General features: G+C 56.9%; 1 protein-coding gene across 11 annotated transcripts in view; it reads right to left on the bottom strand.

Moving 5' to 3' along the window:
- Window positions 1-570: 570 nt before the first annotated feature.
- The window catches only part of CMKLR1 (chemerin chemokine-like receptor 1), a 44,502-nt gene continuing 22,633 nt past the window's right edge, over window positions 571-22,439 (bottom strand). For 3 of the 11 annotated variants that reach the window (XM_045200915.2, XM_045200917.2, XM_024566979.3), the window contains 2 exons: window positions 6,549-6,624; window positions 571-5,924 (listed from right to left, as the gene is read on the bottom strand). In XM_045200915.2, coding sequence (XP_045056850.1) covers window positions 4,809-5,921 — 1,113 coding nt within the window. In that variant the 5' untranslated portion in view covers window positions 5,922-5,924; window positions 6,549-6,624 and the 3' untranslated portion in view covers window positions 571-4,808. Of the gene's footprint in view, window positions 5,925-6,548; window positions 6,625-6,821; window positions 6,857-17,366; window positions 17,497-19,615; window positions 19,725-22,439 lie in introns of those variants that run through there. The other 8 variants (XM_045200916.2, XM_045200919.2, XM_024566980.3 and 5 more) reach the window with 6 other exon arrangements.

The following is a 22,439-nucleotide window of genomic DNA, read 5'->3' as shown; positions in this document are numbered from 1 at the left end:
TTGCTTCCAGAGTCCAGGCACCACCAGAGTCATTTAGAGACTGCAGCAGCCCCCAAGCCCCCAACCTTCTTCAACCTGTCCTCCCCAGAATGCCCCGGGCATGGGGCATCATTTCCATATGCAGTCTACTCACTCTGCTGCAGGCCCCTCCCCTTTCAGGCCCTCAGACTCACTCTGCTCCCTCCCACGTCAACACTGCTCCCATGCTCGCCCCCCAGCTGCAGCACCCTCTCCTGCACCTCCCACCAAAGCAACACCTGCCTCTCCTTCACATCTCAAGTGTCTCTTCCCCGAGAAAGTGACCTTGGCCTTTGGACAAGGTCAAGTCCCTTTGCAACGTGTGTTGCTCTTGCTGAGGCTGCTTTCCACTCAGGGGGTGTTTTCGCAAATTATTGGCTGTCTCTCTCACTAGCCAATGAATGCGCTGGTAAGGACAGAGAGGGCACATGTCTGATCATCCCCGCCACAAGGACTGGCAAACAGTAGGCATGCGATAGATTTTTATGGAATGGGTGAATGGGTGGAGATATATATATATATATATATATATATATATATATATATATATATATATATGTGGTTATATAAGTGGTTGGTGGGTGGCTGGATGTGTGAATAGATGAATGGGTAGATGAGTGGACAGGTGGGTGGATAGGCAGGTAAAGGATGGCTGGGTAAATGTGTAGATATTCAACTGTCCTTGGGTGGCCCGACGTGGTGTCAAAGAGTACAGAGGAGGGAGGAAGTTGTTCCGGATTTCAGGCTCGCACCTGCCATGCTTACTGCGTTATCCTGGGTAAGTCGCTACTTGTCCCATATCCTTGATTACCAGGGAAATTAAATGAGTAGAGGGAAATTTTTCCAAGATGCCTACATTTTGAAGTCCCAAATTTGGGGGATGGCAAGCTGGGAATTTCAGGGTTTCACCTGCTGTCTTGTAACACAGCTGTGTGACTTTGGATAGGTTGCTTGGCCTCTCTGGGCTTCAGCTGCTACTCCACAAGGTGGCTGGGGAAGGCAAGGAAGCGTTTGTGGCAGGAACCTCTGGCACTAGCCCCAGTCTAGCCTCAGTCTCTTTCTTCAAGAGAAACTTTGTCTTCAAAGAGAGGAAGCAAGCGAGTCCCCTGCTGAATTATTTCACAGCAGGGCAAGTGGTTTCCTGGTTCTTCCTGGTCCTGGGTACCAGTCCCAGCCACAAATTTCCAAGGCCAGGGTTTGGCAACCACAGGCCCAGGGCACCCCAGGTCCAACCAGAGCACCTCATGTTAGGAAGGTGCAGGAGAGAGGGGAGGCGGTGGAGGGGGCTGGGAAATCACTGACCACTTTTATTCAAGCCAAGTACCGTGTCCTTTTGCAGATTTCTCAGAGGGAGGCTCTCAAAACCTCAGCTCCCTGGTCAGTGAAATGGGGAAGGCTGAGCGAGAGGAGTTGGGAGGGCCCTCGGGCTCTCACTGTTGGATTCTATCCTCTCCCACCCATCCAGGCCCCTGAAGCCCCCCTGCCTTGGCCCAGAGCTGACTCTGGGCTCAGGTTTAAGCCCAACTTCTCCCTTGGCCAGCACCCAGTCCATGTCCCCCGCCAATCCCCCCACCCTCCAGCTCCTTCCTCCAAAGGGCTGAAGAAGCTGGGAGCTCAGGCAGCAGACCTGTTTCAAAGCTCAGCTCTATCATTAATTAGCCGAGTGACCCTGAACAAGTGAGGTCCGCACTCTGAACCTCGCCCCCTGCATCCCTGACGTGGGTCTGACGGTCCTCCTCTCACGGGACGCTTCGGGGGCGTGACGAGATGGGACCCCTCACGCGGCAGATGCTCAGTGATGCCGGATCCCTTTCCTTCGTCGTTATTCTCCATTTCCATTGTGCTGCCCTCCAGCTCCCCGGCCCCACTCCCCGTCCTGTCCCTCTGCCTGCTTCTCAGCACCCCTGGCCTGCCCACCACACCTGGGAGCCAGCACTGAGACCCCATGGGCCGGGTCCTGGCCCCCGAGCGTGGGCTCAGGGACACAAGGCAAGCTTGCTGCCTGTGGGGTAACGCAGGTGAACATACTCTGAACAGCAGGGACTTTGTATGTGTGCCCAGTGGCAACCCTCAGAAGAAGCTACAGGGACTAGATTGAAGAGGCTGTCACGGTGACATTTAAGCATTCGAGGGGATGCTACAGTCAGAACAGGAGGACTGCTGGGGAAGCCGGAGAAAGGAGGCCTGACCCGAAGGAGGAAAACAGCTGGTTTGGATTTCGCTCCTGTTCATCATCTTTTCCAACGACCCAATGATTTCCTGGCTCCCCAGGCCTGGCCTGGCAGGGAGCCACGCGGAGGAAGTGGCCCCATCCTGGGGGTCAGAGGCCCACCTGGCTGCTGACTGTCTCTGGGACCTGGAACAGGTCCCACACCATCTTGTGCCTTGCTTGCTGCAGCCCTGTGAAGTTGGAGGTGGAGGCGGATGGGGGCGCTGGGCGACGCTGAAAGCCCCTGTCTGCTCTCAGACTGCCCGAGTACATTCTGCTGGAAGCAGTCGGAGGCTGCAGCTCGGGATCAGTTCCGAGCTGGCTCGTCACAAGCACAACAACCCAAGAAGTGAAGGAACAGTTTGTCTCTTAACGAGGTGTGAGTCCAAACAGCCCGTGGCCTTGGAGCCGGCCTGTGCTATGCAGACGTTACATCTGCTTCATTGCATCTGGTGGAGGCCAGCTTCGCGGTGAAGGGACCTGGAAGAGAATAGAACACAGACCCGGGGGCACCCAAGGGCCTCGGGCACGCGAGGGGCTGCCTCCAGCCAGGCCTCCGTCCCCACTGCCCTCCCTGAGGCCTCAGGGGTGCAGGAGGGGGAGCCACGTGGGTGCGTGCGGGTGGGTGTCCAGGAAGCTGGAGGCCAGCCGCATTTTCTCTGCCATGCTGGGTCATTTTCCAAAACGATTCGCCAAGCTGACTTAAGGGCCATTAAGACATTTATACTAATCTGCCGAGGAATAGATATCGATGGTCGATCCCCTGGCCCCTCTCAAAACCTTAAGACTCTGCAGCCTTATTTGAGCCAGACAGAATTCTAGGTTCAAATCCAGGCTCTGGCAGAGACCAGCTGGGCCCTCCATTAAGTGGCTTAACCTCCTGCCAGGCCTCAGACACTCATGCAGAAAAGGGAAGTAACACGTAATTGTACCTAACTCGGGGCAGCTGTGAGGGACCGATGAGCAGACAGAAGTAAAGTGCTTATCACAGGAAGTGCTGAATACATGTCAGCTGTTGTTAGAGTCCAGGATGTTCTCGGTAGACACACCCTCTACAGGGCCGGCAGAGCCCCTGGCCGGCTGCGTGCTGCTGGGCGAGTTGCCTGCCTCCTCGGAGCCGCAGCTCTGTCGTCGTAAGAGGGAGAAGGGCTCTGTGGCACAGGAAGGTGTTGTGCTGGGTGAGGAAAGGCCACAGGGCTGCCTGCAGGAGCTCGGGGCCTCTGATGCCCCAGGACCCGCATCCCAGAAGCACAGCTCCAGGAGTCAGGCTCCAGACTCTGCTCTGTGACCTTGACTGAGCCCTTGGGCGCTCAGCAGGCACTCCCAGGTTGCTTCCTGATATTGACTTTGGACTAGTCTCTGCCAAGGCTGTGAGGAAGTTGAGGATGAAGAGGAGCTTGAAGCCTTCCTTACTCACCTCCTCGCCCAGGACTGTTTCATTCTGAGTGGCTCCAGCCAGAGCCAATGGGTTAGGGAAGGAGAGAGGGATCCCTGGAGTGGGGTGGGGGCTGCTGGTGAAGCTGCATCCTCAACCCTGCCCCGCTCCCCCAGGAGCAAGTGCAAAGTGAGAACTGGGGTTGGGGGAAGGGCTAGCACCACTCCCACCCCCAGAATAACTCCAGCACAGAGCACCATCACCCTGGGAAGGTCTAGGTGAGCTGCTTCATGCCACACCCATTGAAAGTCCTTTCCTCTTCTCTCTCCATTCCTTCCCAGACTCCTCACTGCAACCTGGGCGCGTTGCCCTCACGAAGAGCCCACGTGACCCTCAGGACCCATTCTTTGTCTTCCCAGGGGATCTGAAAGCCCATTGCACTGTCCTGGGAGTTCATGGGCTCATGTCACCTTCCTCTCCCGGGTAACCTGTGCGTTTCCACGTGCCCGCACCCAGAGGAATGGCGTGCCTGGTGGATTCTGGCTGGCTGTGGCATAGGCATGCAGGAAAGCCATGATCTGCGTCACACTGGCCTCCTCTCTCACACCAGGAATGGACCCTGTAGAGCACAGGCAGCAAACACAAGGCCCGCGGGCCCACCCTGTTTTATCCACCCAGCACCTTGTTTCTACCCAGTGGCAGCACCGAGCTCTCGCTTAACTGTTAAGGAGTAGTTACATGTACACAGTCCTAAAATTACATTCGACCCTTTGAAGGCAACCACGAGGCTGATGTGGTCCCCGGTGAAAATGAGAGTTTGACACCCCTGCGGCACAGAGTATGCATGTCATTACCAGGGAGCGCATAGTAGGTAGCACAATCTTCCTACTGTGCTCCCTACTGTGATCACAGTTCAGGGCAGTGCTTGTGAGAATTCTCCCTTTTTTGCTTTTTGTCGGTCAAGGCTGGCATCCCAAGAAGCATGGGATGCCGGTCCAAGGCTGGGAGCCACGTGTCATGCCAGGTCCCCCATACCACTGGAAGGAAGGGCTTCCAAGCCCTGGACACCCCACTCAAAACACTGTTCAGCCCCGTGCAAAACACAGTGGGCATTGGCGGGTGCTGAAGAAGTTCCCGCCATGGTCTGAAGAAGCCTTATAATTGGACACCAAGGTTGGGGGTGTCTACAGGGCTCCCCAGGCCAGGCTAGATCATGTTGGTCTCCTTCTCGTTCATCGAGGACCTCTCATTTAACGAGGACATCCTGGTAAAGCTCCTGTGGCTGGGGAAGGAAGAGTGGCCTGTGTCTTCACTCAGAGCATTGACCAGGCGGGAGAAGAGGGCCACCTTGAACTTCTTGAAGTCCTGACCCATGAAGACATACAGAATGGGGTTCATGCAGCTGTTGGCGATGGCAATGGCAGTGGCCAGAGGCACACCCAAGCTGAAGACGGCGCCAGGCACGGCGGTGTGGTAGAGCTCCAGGAGGTAGAGGGTGTGGTAGGGGCACCAGCAGAAGAAGAAGGTGATGATGATGGTCACGATGATTTTGAAGGGCTTCTTGGTCTTGGCCAGCCGGTTGCGCCGTAGCTTGCAGACGATGGTGAAGTAGCAGGCTGTGATGACGAGGACCGGGATCAGAAAGCCACAGAGGAAACGCGTGAAGGTCACCGCCATGTACCGGCGGGACCCCACAGAGTCCAGTCGGGGGTATGTGGGCCACGGGGAAGAGCTGGCCGCGGACAGGCTGAAGTTGTTGAAGCAGGATATCTTCCCATGCACGTTGGCCGTGTCCCGGAACACGAGGGAGGGGGAACTCAAGAAGAAAGCCAGGACCCAGACAACCACGCAGGCCACGTAGGCCAGCCGCAGGCTGCGGTGGTTCTGGGACCAGACCGGGAGCAGCACAGAGATGCAGCGGTCGCAGCTGATGACAGTCAACAGGAAGACACTGGCGTACATGTTGTGGATGAGCAGGAAGTTGCTGACCTTGCACATGACCGTCCCGAAAACCCAGTGGTAGTCCATGGCGGCGTAGGCGATGTGGATCGGGAGGAAGACATTGAACAGGAAATCTGCGATGGCCAGGTTGAGGAACCAGACGGTGTTCACCGTCTTCTTCATCTTGAAGGTGGTGATGAAGATCACCAAGCCATTGCCCAGGATGCCGAGGAAACAGACGATGCTGTAGACCACCACCAGGAAGATGGTGATCACCCTGCTTTCTGGGGGGTGAAAGTCCTCCACAACCATGATGTCAGGGTCTTCCAGATAGTCTTCATCGTAGAGCAAAGAGTTGTTATAATCCTGGTCCCCCATTCTCTGCAAGGGGAGACAGGGGTGTTAGAGGAATCTTGATTGGAACTGGCTTTGAGAGGTTAACCGACACCAGCAAGACCAACGTGGTTCTCCCCGGCCACGCGCAGGCCAGTTCTATAGTTTCACTACTTCCTGCTTTGCTATTTTATTTATTTAACAAAAGCTTCCCAGCACCTCTTCCATACCAGGTACTATTCTGAAGCCTTGACATATATAAACTCTCTTCATCCTTGCAAAAGCTCAGCGAGGCAGGTAGGTGAAGAACCCCATTTTACAGATGAGGAAACTGAGGCAGAGCATCTAAGCCACTCATCCAAGGTCACAGAGCTGAAAGTCACCTTAACGTCAGAACCTGTCCTCTGGACAACCATGTTTTGCTGCCTGTCTGGGACCCTCCCTTTCCCCTTACAGTCTAGTGGGGGAGATAAATATTCACCAAAAGTTTCCTTTATCACGGAAAAATCTCAACGATGCTAAGGGCAATGAAGGAGGGGTGTGTAGTGCCATTAACTTGGTCCCAATCATGTTCCCAAGACCTGGGGGACAGCTTTGCAGAGTTCCCACATTGTCAGTGGACCCCACTGGTGCCCTTTAGAGGTAGGAGTTCAGACCACAACAGCCCCTCACCACTCACTGGGCCGGTGTCCAAACCTCCGCTGGGGGGGTCCTCGGCCAGTCAGTCTCTGTGCAATGCTGGAAATGCCTGCAGGGAAGAACAAGGAGGCAGCGGTTGGCTCCAGGTCTGAGAGCCACAGCGCCAGGTAGACGCACAGAAAAGAAAGCAGAGGCGAAGCAGCGTGCCCAAGGTTCCTCAGTTGATGCGCAACTGAGCTGGAATTTGAGCCCAGGGCTCTGACACCCTGGAACCCATGCAGCTTCTACCACCAAAGCTCTCCCCACCTTGACACAGGGGCTCCAAGCGGATGTCTTAGCCAGGAGATGCTGCTGAGCGACACTTCTTTACCAGTAACCCCAGCTCTCCTCCACCTAAATTCACTGCTGGTCCTTAATGGATGGGAGGTTCTATTTTAGTGCATGAAAGTCATCTTTTGCTTTTATTAAATAAGATCTACTTGTAAAATTCCACTGAAGACTCTGGGCTCCAGGGACTTAGAATGAAGCTTGGGTGTCATCGCACTCTGTAGCAGGCTGGGAGCAAATCCCAGAGGTGCCCGATAAAGGGCACTCCTGGGGCACCGGAAAGAGGAGGGAAGATGGGGACATCGCAGCTGCCCTCCCTTACCTGAGGGAAACGTGACTGGTGTTCACGGTACTACTACATGCCAGGGACTGTGCTGGGCACGTGGACAAGCGGTCTCACTTTAGCACGTGAGGAGCACGGAGGAGGCTGAGGGCAACCAAGGCATCCAGGCAAGAGGTGGCAGAGCCGGGGTTTGATCCAGGTCTGCAGAACCAGGGCTCTTCCCATCACTCCATGCTGCCCTAAAGTCATGATTTGTTCACTACCACTGAGCGTATGCTTGAGGAAGAAATGACCTTGTCCACATTCCCTGCGCTGGGCTATACAGGCCCCAGGGACAAAAAAAGCTGCCTGAGCTCCAGTCATCACACCCATGTTCCAGGCTGGAAGAAGGGGAAAGATGAAGGAAGGGAGCTCCACAGGAGCTGCCATCAGTTGTAAGGCATGAGTCAGAGGAAGTGCTCTGAGACCAAGGAGTGGTATTTGACAGCCCGGGAGTCTGAGGCTTCCTGGGGCAAGCTTCCCTAGAGCCCCGCAAGGATAAAGTTTTAACCCACTGGCTGAGTTTTAAAGGACAACTTTAAGCTAAGCTGGTGGAAGGAGGGGGTAGGAGGGCCCCACCCTCCAGCATGGACCCCTTTTCGGCAGTGGCGGCGGGCGGGGAGTGTGTGAGGCCCTGGAGGAGGGTGAAGAGGAGCAGACTCGGGACCAGGAACTTGGCACATGGTGTCTGTCTGCAGTGATGCTCTGGGGACACAGGTCACGTCATGTCTGCTCTGCAGCTGGGCTGGGAGCCACTCAGGGGCAGAGGCCACTTCTTTGCGTCCTTGACTCAGAGCCAGGCTGGGCCCGCACAGGGTGGCGCTGACATCTTCTGGGCACAGCTGCCCATTCCCCGTCACCCCTCACCCTGAGAACCGAGTGAGTCAGCGTCCCCAGTTGGCATGTGTCCTCCCCCAACCCGAGTCCCTCAGTTCTCCCTGGAGGGGGCCCAGTCACAGGTTTGCTTTTGGCCTCTGTTCTGTCTCCACACACCACCCTCCTGTCCTGAGTTCGTTTCTGCCCCCAGGCCAGGTCGTAAGTCGAGGACACAGGTTCTGCAGCCCAGCCAGGCGGCCAGCATCCAAATCCTCAGTCTGTACAAACTTCCTATGACCTTGAGCAAGCCGGTTACCTTCTCAGCACCTCAGTTGTCTTATCTATAAAGTGGGCCGGTTGAGAGGACTGAACGTCACATGCCAAGTACTGAGAACAGTGCTCTCCCTGGGTGAGCACTAGGTCATTATTACCACTGCTCTCATTCTTATCATCATCATCATCATCATCATCACTATTTCTCAGCCTTCCACCCGCCATTCCCTCCTAAAATGGCCTTTGCCTGCGAAGGTGGGAGGGGCCAAGAAGGCCAGAGGAGCCATGCATTCTGCCCACTGGTCTCCCAGCTCTGGGTTCAAGGGCAGGTCAAAGGCAACACAGGCGAGGATTTTGATTCTCTCAGCTCCAGTCTCCCCATCAATCCAAAGGGAGTAAGAAACCCTCTCTCATGTTGTCGGGAGGGTCGTGTGAAATGAGAATGAATCCTTTGCCAATTTTAAATTGTCAAGAACGATAAAATTCATGTTATTCGTATTTCTTATACTTCCTGATGGATCGACAGTCCCCAATCCCGCCGCTCTGAGTCCCCTAAGCCTCCACCTTGAACTCTGGGAGCCCTGACCTTCATCGCATTCCTGACCCTCCACAGAGCTGCCTTCCCTGAGCCCCCTTCCTGGTGTCCCTCCTCCTGTCCTTAAAGGCTACAGGCAAGTCACACCTGCAGTGCCGCGTGAGCCCTGGGCTGTGACGCTGCGCCCTGTCTCTGCCGGGGCGCCCTGACGAAGCCCCCTGCCCAGGGAGACGCGCCGTGGCTTCCCCCTGAGGAACGGGGCTGCTTCCTCATTCTTGATGATTCACGTTCTGCAACCGGTCACATTTTCCTTTTTGATATGGCCTCAAGGAACTTCTGAATCACATTTGCAGGTGAAGAGCAGCAACTCCATTAAACCTGCTGGTCTGCAGGCTTCTGAATTGGTTTTGGTTGGTCCTTAGGTCGCCATCTAATTGTACTGGATATTGGTTTTAGTTCCTCACGATAAATAACAATTGATCGGGGCCCTCGGTAGCCCGAACCCTACACCCAGTGCTTTAATTGCATTGGTTCACACACCACTGACGCCACCCAGCGCTGGTAGGATTATCCCCCATGTAAAGGTGAGGCGGTGAGGCCGACATCACGAGGTCGGCTGGTCGCCAACGCACGCCCCCGGTGGCTCTGACCCCGAGCCCTGCTCTCAACTACCTTGCTGCCGTGTCTGTTCACACCCCTCCGGACACCGCAGTCCCCGGCTCCCACCTCTACAGACACCTCCTCGTTCAAGTCTCTTTTCTAGCCCCTTAAGGAATCCGCCTTCTCCAGTTTTCAGGACGATCTGGCTGAGGTCTGGGGCACACAGGAGAATCACCTGCCAAAGGCAACATCGTCCATCCCAGCCCAACGGGTAGGTGAGCCTGTGGCTGGCTTGCCACCCTCTCTGCCCTCAGCTCTCCAGACAGCCCCAGGGGGCAGAGGGGCTGTCCTGGCCCGGCTCCTGGTTCCTCCTGTGACCCTGAACTCACACCCCGTTTGGAACCAGGGCCTAGAGCGGGCTGCTCCAAGGCTCCCGGGCTAGACTCCCCGGACCGGCCGTGGCCATCCTTTCCTTGGGACAGTTCCCATAGGGCTCCGGGGGAGATGCAGGGGAGGAGATGGTCCAGAAGGCAGGAGGCCTGCTGTGGCACCTGAGCAAGTCACTTCCCCTCCCTGGATCTCAGCTGTGCAGTCTATAAAATGGGAATAGTAGTATGTGAGCCCTGCCTACTTCTCAGGGCTGCTGGGAGGGAGAGTCTCCAGATGCCTCTCTTTTATAATTCTTTTTTCTACTAGCACCCGGCGCTGACCCTTCCTGCCCCTTCATCTCCACACTGTCCAGCTCCGCAGGCCCCCCCTCTCTCTGAAGCTAACCATGACCTACCTACCTGCCCAGGTCACCTTCTCTACAACCTTTCCGCCCTCCCCCCCACCCCCGCTAGATAACAGCTTCGTTCTTCAGCGGCCCCGGCTCAGGGCCTGGCACAGAGCAAGCCCTGAATAAGCATCGTAATTTAGTGGGCACTTACTACGTGGCAGGTGCCAAGCCCATTAGAAACGTTGTCACAGGCTGTCCCCAAACAGCCCTGCAAGGGGGTGGCATCCTTCTCTCTGAGGTTTCAGAAACATAGAGCTTGATTGACGGCTGCTGTTATCAGTGAGCTCGGGCTGCCGCGTAACGAAGTCTGCAGACTGGGAGCCTTGAAGGGCAGACTTTTCCCTCCTGTTCCTGCGGACTGAACAACGAAGACCAAGGGGTCGGAAGCATGGGTTTCCCCTAAGGCCTCTCTCCTGGGCCTGTAGCTGGCCGTCCTCTCCCTGTACCCTCACACCTTTGTCCCTCCGTGTGTGTGTGACCTAATCTCCTCTTCCTGCAAGGACGCTCGTCAGACTGGATTAGGACCCACCCTAGAGACCTCATTTTACCCTAATCACCTCTTTAAAGGCTCTGGCTCCAAATACAGCCACATTCTGAAATCCCAGAGGTCAGGGTGCCGGCATATACGTCTGGGGGGGACACGGTTTCACCCATAACGGCTATGTCGCTGCCGTTACTGTTCTAACTTCGCGTGTTCTCTGTGGTTCCCCCAGAGTGCTTGCTCGGTGCTGGGGCGTCTCGGCCCAGCTCTCTGCCCCAAGGCCTGGCCACATCGGAGCCACACCTGATCTTGATAATGAGCTACACACGCACACACACACACACACACACACGAAGGAAACCATCTCTAAACCCAACAAGGAACTGCCATCTAGAAAGTATACGGAGCTCTTTCCCGCCCATCCAAACAGAAAATCCCCACAGAAAAAAATGGGCAAATGACATACACCGTTAATTTGTAGAAGGGAAACCCCCAAACCCAGACATGTGACAGGTGATGCTCAAAGACAGCAAATGAGAATGGCAACCAGTGACACCTTTGTCGCTACCAGACTGGGGCGAGGACTAGAACGCAGGCAAGGATACCCCAAGGCTCAGCGAGCTGAGGCACAGGCTCTCATGCGCCCTGGGGGGACCTGAGCACCCCTGTGCTCCCCACAGCACCCACCCCCCAAGGAACACACACTAGGGTGCTCCGGTACAGCATTTTCGGGGTATCCCTTGGCTTCGGCCCTCTAAGAAACCAGTCTCACCTGTGGACTCCTGCAGCAAAAGCGATCTATTAAGGAGATGTTCCGGGGGAAATCGGGAAGGGAGTAGAAAAGCAGGATTGGAAAGGGGACGAGGCTGCTGGAGGGCTCGGAATGTGGCCTTGGCTCAGGCTGGGGGCTCGGGAACCATGGAGGTCACATGTCAGGAGGCGGAGCATTTATATCCCTCCCCCTTGTCCTGGGGGTGTGAGCTCCTCCAGCAGAGAGTCCAGGTTTAGGCTACCTGGGACATTGCGCACAAAATGGCCAGGGAGCCAGGAAACTCAGGCAGCGGCTGCCGATGGCTGGGAAAGTGGGACGGATGGGAGGATGCCGCGCAGCTGTCAGAAGCAGCAGATTATCTGGTGAAAACGCAGCAGTGGGACTCGAAGCATCTTGAAGCTGCCCACCCTAGCCGCCCCTAAGTGCACTGGAAGCAGGCACAGAACAGTGACGCACGTTTTGCGAGAACGTGGCCCAATTGCAAGACCCACACCGAACACATTAGAAGGGCTCTGGGGGTGGGGAATGGGGCTGCCAGGAAATGAATGCAGTGAGAGGGAAAATAAGACAAGTGTGGGGGCTTCCAGAGGCCGGTGGTGATGCAGATGGACGTCAACAGAGGGGTGCCATTATGTCAGCCCTCTGTCCTCTCTTGAGGTCCAGAAAAACCCAAGCAAATGAACAGACACCCCAACCCCTGCCTGGGGTTTATGGTTAGACAGTGCTTGGGTCACTGAATCCCTGATGAAGCCACACTGGGCAGGCCAAGGGCCAAACAAGCAGCCTTGACCTTGCCTCAGGGGCCTCCAGAGTCCCACCCCCACAGCCTCCCTTTTCAGGCAGGGAGTGAACTTGGAGGAGCCAAGGAAGTCTCAGCATCAGCCCAGTGCGAGGTGGCTATGCAGCGGCCAGGGACCGGATGGCCACTGGGCCCACACCACCACAGGCCCTTGCTGGGAGAGGGTGGGCTGGGGCCAAGGTCACATCTGGTTCCTCCCACCACAGAAAGCCAAAACTTCAGGCAGATGTTCTTTGCTTAACTTTTTTAAAAAGATTTTATGTAGTTTCAGAGAGAGAGGAAGGGAAGAAGGAAGAGAGAGACACATCAATTGGCTACCTCTTGCACGCCCCCCAACTGGGGGACCAAGCCTGCAACCCAGGCCTGTGCCCCGACCGGGGATCAAACCAGGGTCCTTTTGCTTTGTGGGACGATGCCCACCAACTGAGCCACGCCGGTCAGGGCTTTGCTCAATTTTTGCTAAACAACCATGTCTACAGCCCAGACTGCATTCCTGGCACAGCCCTGGGCACTGTTACAGATGAGAAAACTGAGGCCAGAGAGAGTCAACAAGGGGCCCAAGGGCACAGGTAAGCACGGAAGAGCAAATTAGTTGTTATGAAGAGGAGGAAGCTCAGAACCTGCTGAACCGCCAAGCCGACTCTCTCTCCTTGTCCACTGCCTTGCCTCCTCAGAACGTTCCAGAATCCTCTGGTCTTTGCCCCAGGGGGACCTCCCAGGGGCTCCCAGGAGGCCATCCTGGCAGGGTTCTGGGTGTGCCTGTTACAGATGGGGCAAGACGAGGCTCCCTGGGCTTTCCCCCCAAGTCCCTCTGCCTCTAGTTAGAGGCCCGAATGGGAACGTGCCATGGTCCCGGGAGCTCTGGGAAAAGTCCTTTGGAAGCAGAGCTCAGTCATCCATCCTTCGAGGGTGTGTGGAGCCCACAGCTCTGGGCCAGGGCTTCCCCTAACCCTGCAGGGCCGGTGGTCAGTACTGATTTACCAGGGGAAGGAGGCTCACTGGCCTAGGGCCACACGCCTGGTTAGTGGCAGTGCAGGGTCCCACCTCCTTCAGCCGCTGATGGCTGGCCTGCCTGTGTCCCCGTGTCCCCATGTCCCCACAGGCTCTGGGGACAGCAGGGCTGAGGGGCACCTGGGTAGCACAAGTGTGCCTTCTGCTTCCCCTCTGGGTCGCTGCCCAGGCCCCTCAGCCAAGGGGGCACCCTGAGTCTGCAAAGGACTTGTGATCATGTCTGTCTGCCCATGCCCGTCTGTGTCTCCGCCTGTCCATGTCTCTCCCTCTCCCTGTCTCTGTGCCTCACTCTCTACCTCTCTCTTCTCCATCAGTCTCCTGTATGTCTTCTCTGTCACCCTGTCCCTGTCCCCATCCTCCCCTCTGAGCAGCTCCGCAGCCCCTCACCCGCCCACATCACTCACCTGCGTACCCAGCCAGCCCAAGCTGCCAGCAGCCACTCACTGGCCTTCCCACTCCGGTCACAGATGGCTGCTATCCCTTTCCTGGTTGCGGCCCCAGGCCCAGCGCAGGCGCCTTATCAGGCCAGCAGTGGGCGTGGGAGCCCATCAGGGAAACCGGAGGCTAGTCCCTAGTGTCCAGCCTGGCTCCTGTCCCCATCTCCCACCTCCCCCACAGCCCACCCTGACAGGCAGCTCCAGACGCCTCCCCTCCATCTGTCTTGGCCTCCGAAAGGCTATTAGGGCCTGGGAGGCCTCTCCGAGGGCATTCCATTCTGTAGCTGGGGAAACTGAAGTCTAGAGAGCAAGTGAACCTCCAGAAGCCACACAGAAGAGGACCCTGGGCTGTTTGGGGTCTGGTGGGCATATCCCTGGAGCCCAGAACTCAGCCTGGCACTGCCCACACCTATGCCTCACCGCTCCGGGTCCTGCCTACGCGTGTTTGCACGTGGGAGCTCCTAGAGGTGCGGTGGCAGCCTCGGCTCCCGCAGCCCCTGAGCGTCAGCTCAGGATGTGAACCAGACTCTCTGCCCCTAAAACCTTTGCTATTTCCACTCGTCCAAAATCACAGCCTCAGCCAGCATAATGGGGCCTTCCAGACACCATCCAGGTCACAACTGTCCCTCCCTCCTCAGCACTGCCCCTTCCTCCCCCAGGCCCGGCCACTGACTGTGGTCCCGATGTCTTTGCGTGCTGCCAGATTCTCGGACTGGTCCCACCCACCAGCCTCTCACCCTTCAGGACAGAGGAAAGGGGCCTCCCAGCCCCCACAGATGGCTCCAGGAGATACCGGGGCGGGGGGGGGGGGGGGTCCGGCCCCTGGATCCCCTCCTCTGAGAGACTCAGAGACCTCAAAACCACACAGCGCCTGCTGATGTTCCAGCGGCAGGCCTGGCAGCCAGCCCCAGGACAGAATTAGCTATATTGGGAGAGAATTTCCTCCCTGGTCTCACGCCCACACTCCGCAGCTCACACTGAGTCACGGTGGTGGGGCGAGAAGCCTCTGGCTGCCTCACGGGCTGTCCCACTTTCTTTTGGATGAGATGGGGCCGCATGGGAGCAGAGGTCTCTGCAGGGGTGGATGAAGCCAGGAGCTAATGCCCCTGGACCCGGACAGCCCCCTGCGCAGGGGCAGAGGCCCCAGAAACCTCGAGCAGCTAGTGGGAACGCAGAAGCACGAGACCCTGATATCTACACCAATGCCTGGCATCTCCCCAGGAGAAGGACATCCCTTCCTCCCCTGTGTGCTGTCCCCAAACCCACTCCCTGCTGCTCTGTGCCCTACAGGGACAGAGAGGAGGGACAGCAATAGGCTCCTTGCCCTCTGACCTCTAGCAGGGAGCGTTTCAGGACAGCAGGAGAGCGAGGTCCAGGGCTGATTCCCTGGGCTGCCTCCCTGCAGGGTCTCCACCACTTGGTCACAGCTATGCTCCCTGGGTGGCAGTGACCACTCAGTCCTCCAGCCCTCAGCCTGCGGCAGGAAGCTGTCCTTGTGTCTTAGACCTTAAATCACGGTCTATCCCTTACACCTCCCATCCCTTTCTAAGTCCTCACTTGCCTAAGCTCTCATCAATCCCCCTTGCTGCGACCCTGAGGGAGAGCCCAGACAGTCCCTGCCACCCCCTGTCTTTCAAATCCTACGCATTCTGCCCTAAACAGCTCACAAACCTCGTCCCTCACATCTGTCTCCATGGATGACTGGGACAGGGCCCTCACCTGTCTCTCACGTCAATTAGGATTTCATTTCCCACCTCGTAGCTGGAGAGATCTTTTAAAAATGCAAATCACATCGCATTACTTCCTGCTTAAGAGTTCTCAGCTGCTCCTCTTACCCTTAGAATAACACCAACTCCCTTTCCAAAGCCTTTAGGCCCAAGCAATCGGGCCCCTGCCCACTCGGACACTGAGCCGAGGCTGGCCCCAGCCCCGGCCCCTTCCAGACCCAGGCGCCATGCGAACACCTCTCTGCAAACCTGACCCCTCTATGGTATGCAGCCCCCGTTCCCAGATGCAGCGCCCGTTCCCAGCCACCAAAGGCCCCCCGCAAGACTGTTTGTGAAGATGTCGCTCCTTCCAGGCCAGAAAGCCACTGGGGCCCCCGACAATGGGTCCCATGTACAAACACTGAGTCCTCTTGGCCACTCAGTTTGTGTCCCAAGTGTGTCCCAGGCCATCATACAGACAAGCCTGCGCCTCTCCCTGCAAACACTGCCTCAGCCCCTGGAGGTAGCCTGGAAACAAATACCCCCCTTTCTTGTTCCCTACAGGCCTGGGAGGCCCGGGACCCCATTTGTTAACCCCCTGAAGTCAGCTTTGAGGCCACTCACGCAAATAATCCCGAGCTGCGTGCACAGCGCTTGTCTGGACGGCAGCAGGCTCCGGCGTTCACATGAGCCGCTCGGGATGTGGTCGGAGTCGGCTGAGAGTAGCTGTGTCCCGGAGCCAGGAGCCAGCCCACGACACACGCTGGGTGCCCTGCTCCCAGCGGGGGCTTGCATGGAGCCAGATTCCAAAGGGCTCCTGTGTGTCCCTCAAGAAGTCATCGTCTTAGATCCTGCCCCCAAATCCAGGCCAGCACAGCCCACCGGCAGCCCCGAGGGCCAGGCTGCATCGGATACAGGCCCAGAGTGTGGCTTTTCCCCCTGGCACCTGGAGACGCCTGGGAGGTGGCAGCCAGAGCAGCTACCCCATCAACAGGGCCCCCACCTGCTGTGAGGGAGAAGAAGAGTAAGAAAGCTGAGGGCCAGGCTCATCTGCGGGCTCATCGGCTTCGGGAGCCCTTGCTTTTCACCCCTAGGCTTTGCTCCCTCCCTCCTTCCCTCTCTCTTGCTCACCAAGCCCCTGAAACTCACACCAGAGCCCCAGATCAGTACGTGAGACCCAGCCAGACATCCTGTAAGAAGCTTCAAGTTCCAGAATGTCAGGGTTAACTAATATTAATAATAGCCAGCAAAATAGCATTTTATTGAGCACCTACTATGTGTGCCAGGATGCTGAGAAGCACTTTCTGCACATCACCTCACACACACCCCGTGGGATGGTGGTATTATCTTGCCCACTTTAGAGTTGAGGAAGCTGAGGCCCAGCGAGGTTGAGTCTTCCCCAAGGTCACTGAGAGGCTACTGAGAGGCAAAGGTGGGATTTGAGTCCAGATTAAGAATGGAGTGCTTTTTCTTTTATATCTTATAGGCTGTATTTGGCAAATGCTCTTAGATCAATTCCTGATCCTTTGGGGCCTCAGTTTCCCCATCTGTAAAACAAGTAGGTTGGAGGTGATGGTCGCAAAGGCCCCCTTCCAGCTTTAAAAAAATGCTAGGGTCAAATGGGCCAAGGGTCTGCCTATTCCCTGCCTTGAGCCAAGAAAAAGAGAGCATGGCTCAGCTTGGCGCTCTGTGACCCCAGGCAAGTTGCTTGACCTCTCTGAGCTGTAGTTAAGTCCCCTATAAATTGGCAACTAAAAAGCCTTCCTTTCTGCACGCCAGGGGGTCTGGATGAAAAGGTCTCTTGGAACCACTTGCAGGTCTAAGACCTCCAGGCTAAAGGTTCAAGGTTAACTTACAAGTCTCCCCACCACCATGCCACCAGCAGGTCCAGGATCCTTGTTGTGACGAGGTTGTTTCAGACTTGTCCCCTCTCCAAGCTACCTAGTGGCCAAAGGAGCCCCCACGTGGGAGTCCAGTGAGCATGGACAATTTACCTGTTTTCCAAGCCTCATCTGAAAAATGGAGCTGATGTTATTCCTCACTTCCAGCGTTATCGTGTGTCCGACAACAGAGATATGGACACGGTGCCCGGCACACAGTAGGTTCCCAGCAAATGTTTTCATGGAAAAATCAGAGAGGCGTCTGTGAGAACCAGCAGCATTTCTGCCCCACGGTGGGAAGAAAGCCAGGTTGCAACTAGTTTGCAGATTCTGAACCAAAGCAAAGGGCTGTGCTTCCAGAAACCACCGGAGCTCAAAGACGAATCTGGAAGCCGAGCAGGCTTGGGAACCTGGCCACAGCTGGCAGCCCCTCAGCCTCCTCCTCCCTGACCACACGCTGCCCTGACCGGATAAGGAAGCAGTGGCCACTGCCGCGCCTCAGCGCAGCCCAGTCCCCCTTCCTGGCATCCCCACATCCTCTGCCAGAGCCTCTGTGAGGCATTTTTTAACTTGAGCACAGCCAGTCGTTGAAATCAAGCTATTGTCTCACTTCTGTCAGCCCCTGGCATTGAAGTGTAATGAGGAGATAGCCTTTCTGGGACACAGAGATGGCCCGACACACGGTGATGATGAAGGAAAGTGACTGATGGAACGCACCCAGCAAAGCAGCCCGCCCCCTGCAGGGTCTCAAACGATGCTGCTTCCCTCTTATTCCCATTTCCCAGGTGAGCAAACTGACTCAAACAAGTTTTGTGATCTTTCCCAAAGTTCCCCAGCAAGGGAGCCGTGAGTAGAACCCGGAGCTCCCAGCTGGGCTTCTGACTGCCCCCTGCCCCCTGTCCCCATTTCCCTAGAATCATGTCACTGTCACTACTTAGGGCTAGGTTGTAATCCCAGCTCCAGCACATGCGGGCTGTGTGACCTCACACAGGTCGCTCCACCTCTCTGAGCCTCGGACCCCTCATCAGAAGCATCTGTCCCCAAGAGTTGTGAGGATTCAAGAAAACAAGGCCAGCAAAGTGCTTGACATCGTGCCCGTCACGGTCGCGATCACTTATCCATTATGTTAGGAAAGGAGAAACTGGGAGACGTGTTCCCACTGCTCCCTCTGGGTGGACCACTTTGCAGGGTCCAAGGAGGGCTCAGCGGGACACCGGCTTCTCCGGGGCTGCTCAAAACAGGGTCTGATGTCAGGGAACGTTGGCTAAACCGGAAATGCAGGGGCTCCGCAGCATCGGGCCCGCTTTCCCAGCCCTCTTCTGTCCCACCTGCTCCTGTCTGGATCGTTGCTGAGGCCCTGAGCACCTCTGACCAAGAGCAGCCCCACCCAGGCCATCTTGCTCTGCAGACTTCCTGCCTCCAGCCTGGAACATTCTCCCCCACAGCCCTGTCATGGGAGGAAGTGTGCGCAGCGTGGGCTGGGGGCTCCAGGAGTGTGGTTTGGCACCTTTGCCAGGGAGAGGTCAGAGAACAGAGGCCCTATTGGAGGGCGAGGGAGGGGGATGGGGAGTGGGACAGGGCCTCTCTCAGACAGGCTGACTCAAACCCTTGGGGAAGCTGACAGAATTCCAATAAGGCGGCCTTGACACCCGGCTAGTGGGAAGCTGGAAAGCCAAGGATTCTGCCCTCTGATTCTCTGAGCCTCCTGTCTCCCTTCCTCCTCCATCCTTCCAAGAAATGTTTATGAAACACCTATTACACACCAGGCCCAGGGCTGGGCCCTGGGGACACAGCAGGGAACAAAAGAACAGGTCACCTCCCTGGAGGGGCCGGAGTGCTCCTGGGGAAGAATGTGTAACAAACGCTGACAGAGGGGGTGCGCCCCTCTGGAGCAGGGCCCTCTGGGTTGAATCCCTACTCTGCCCCTCACCAGCGGTGCCATCTTAGGCAGGTCACCATGCCACTCTGTGCCTCAGTTTCCTCACCTGAAAAATAGGGGGGATGGCAGCTCTCCCCTCACAGGGTTGTTGCGAGGGTTAACGGAGGTTGCGTTGCTAAAGTTTTGAGGCACAGCTGGAGGATTAAAGAACTCTGTAAATGCTGAAAAATGAAATGTATATAACGACAGGTGACAATATGTGCTGCCAGGAAAATGTTGAGAGAAATGGGGCACAGTGATGCGGAAGGGGGTGCTGTTTTAGGCAGAGTGCTCAGGAAAGGCGACCTCGGGCGGAGACCTGGGTGCTCCAGCTGATGGGAGCTGCCAGTGCAAAGGCCCTGAGGCAGGAGCAGGTTTGGCAGGTTCTGGAAGCCGCATGGGTCTGTACATTCAAACATCAAATTAAAAAGCAGCTAGTGGATACCTGCTGGGTGCCACACCCTTCTTTGCTAGATGCCGTTGGGGTGAGGTGGCCCCCTCTCCACTGTCACACAGGCTCAGTATATCGGCTGCCAGCTGCTGTAGAGCTTGCCCTGGGCCTCCGCTGCTGTAGAAACAGGAGCATACCGGCGACAGAAAGATGAACCCCGGGGGTCTCACTTTCAGCTTTCATGGGAGGGAATGCAGTTCTTTGGGCAGGCGAGTAATGTCCCTGTTAGCCACTGGTGTCTCCTGCCTGGCCCTGTGAGTTGCTGAGTTTGTGGCCCTGGATCTGCACAAAGCAAAGAGACAGTGGCTGGGGAAATCAGGGAAGCTTCTTGGAGGAGGTGATATTTGAGCTGAGCCTTGGTGGGTGCAAAGCCTTTGCTAAATGGAACTAAGCATCCAGCTTGGGAGCCAGGCTGCCTGGGTTTAATCTCAGCTCACTGTGAGATCTGGGGAGGATCATTTAGCCACCCCGTGCCTCAGTTTCCCCATCTGAAATGTGGGGGATACAGGAGTACCTCTTACACAGAACTGTGCTGGGGTTAAATAATGATATACATACAGTGTTTAGACTAGATCCTGGTTCTTGCTATCTCACTATTGATGAAAAAGAAAGTCTACAAGCCTGTCTGTGGGCTGTGGGGGTGACCCTGCCACTACAGAGCTCCAGGGGCGGGTGCTGGGGTGGGGGTGGAGGAGGAGGCAGCACAGGGTGTGGACAGGGTGGAGATAAGCTTCAGAGAGGAAGGGAGGGCCCTTGGGTGTGAACACTGGTCTCCTTTTCCTTTAGCCAACTCGAGTGAGGTCAGCAACCTGGGGTCACTGACCCAGGACGGGCTGCAGGACTCACAGGAAGCCCCCCACTGGGGTCAGGGAGGGGTCACGGAGGAGGAACCTCAGAGCTCAAGTGCTTCCAAACCAACCCACTCCCTTGTGCTTCCGTAGCCCAGTGGCTCGAGGCCTCTGAGCCTTGGTTCCTGCAGGTCCCTCTGCTGGGGGGTCCTATCTGGTCCCCTCTCCTCCCCAGCATCACTGTGCATGCCACACAAATCCAGGGAGAGCTGGCAGCCCAGCGATACCAGCCAGAAGAAAGAAGATGATCCCGCTGCCACGTGCCGGGTGTCTGGCTGGGTGCTTGGCCTGCCTCACGTCCCTGTGTCCTGAGGAGCCCCCACTCCAGGATGACATGGTGGGTGTCCTCACTTAACAGGTGGGGGCAGGACTCGGATCTGAGGCGGTCCAGGGCCCGCGGTCCCAGGGGACCCAGCTGCTTAAATGGGCTGATGGTCCCTCTCACTACAAGCGGCACCCCTCCTCTCCCTGAGGTGGCCCTACGTCTCAGCAGCAAGGCTCCTCTGTGGGGACCCAGAAGCCCTCGGCCACCCCAGGGTCCTGGGGTGCAGCCCTGCGTGAGAGGTAAGAAACCGAGAGGCTGGGGGTGATGGCATGGACCCCAACTCCTCAGGCATTCGCAGGGTACCCAGGGCCTGTACTCAGAACAACCTTCAAGATGGGTATTTTCATTCCCATTTTACAGATGTGGAAACTGAGGCACAAAGAAGCAGAGCCACTGGCCCTAGATCCCACAGCTAGGAAGGGACAGAGGTGACACTGAACCTGGGCTGTTCTGACACCAGGGCCCACATCTTCCATCACCGTGACTGCCCTTGACATTCTGTGACTTGTCCACGAGGGACCCCACTAGAGGCAGAGCCCTGCGTTCTTGCGCCCACGCCCCCCGCCCCCATGCACGGGGCTGGCAGGGTAGCACACATTCACAGTCCCGCCTCAGACAGGCCTCAGCGACCCGACACACGTGTCCCTGGACAGGGCGGTCACCACGCGCTGAGCTCTGGGACAAGCAGGGGGCCACAGGGGCACTCTATCCAGGTGGAGCCCTGAGCCACCCCAGCTGCACCCTGCCCAGGAGGCAGCCCCGGGCATGAGCACCCTCGGGCACACAGGCAGGTCCTGGCCCCTTGGAATTCCCTGGCTCCAGCCCAGGCGGTTAAGGAAAGGGCTGGCTCAGCTGCCAGCAACCAGGTCGGTGGGAATGTGAGATCCCACCCTGTTCCCAGGCACTGCGGAGGAGGGACAGGCCGCCCTCTCCCTCCACCCTATCCCTGAACCGTCACCTTTCCCAAGGCACAGCTCAGGCCTCGCCCCAGGAAGGGTCTGCTGAGAAAATTGTCCCCTGGCTCTCAAGAGAAAACACAGCCAGCAAAAGCCCAGAGGGAAGTCCAGAATGCTGAAAGCTGTTGCGGGAGGGGCTGTGGAATGGAAGGTTCTGGCACCCTCGTGGCACAGATGGAGGAGGGCAGCTGAGCGTAACTAAGGGCAAAGCCAGGCACTGGCTCCAGCCTGGCCCAGGGCACACCATGCAACCCTGGGCCACGGAATCAGTCTCCCCACCTGCAAAGCGGGTCGACGAAAAGATTACAAGAGCCTGCATCTGCAGGCCATAGGGGATGGCCCGGTCTGGGGTGTCCTGAGGGGGGGGGGGGATCTTCAATGAGCAAGCCAGAACATTCTAGGCAAATCAGAGCAGGTGGGTACCCTGGCCCCAGCAATAGCACCCCTTGATTGTTGTGTTTAAAGAGAGCTACATCTCGTCCTGACTGGTGTGTCTCCGCTGGTTGGGCAGCATCGCAGCGAAAGGTCGCTGGTTCGATTCCAAGTCAGGGCCCACGCCCGGGTTGCGGGTCCCCAGTCGGGGTGCGTATGAGGGGCAGAGGCAGACGACTGGTGTTTCTCTCGCACATCAATGTTTCCCTCCCTTCCCTCTCTCTAAGGATACACAAATGAAATTGGTTCAGAATAAA

The sequence above is a fragment of the Desmodus rotundus genome, chromosome 7, assembly GCF_022682495.2.
Source record: "Desmodus rotundus isolate HL8 chromosome 7, HLdesRot8A.1, whole genome shotgun sequence".
Lineage (NCBI taxonomy): Eukaryota > Metazoa > Chordata > Mammalia > Chiroptera > Phyllostomidae > Desmodus > Desmodus rotundus.
Note: the sequence above shows the minus strand (reverse complement) of the source record. Positions and strands in the feature narration are given on the sequence as shown.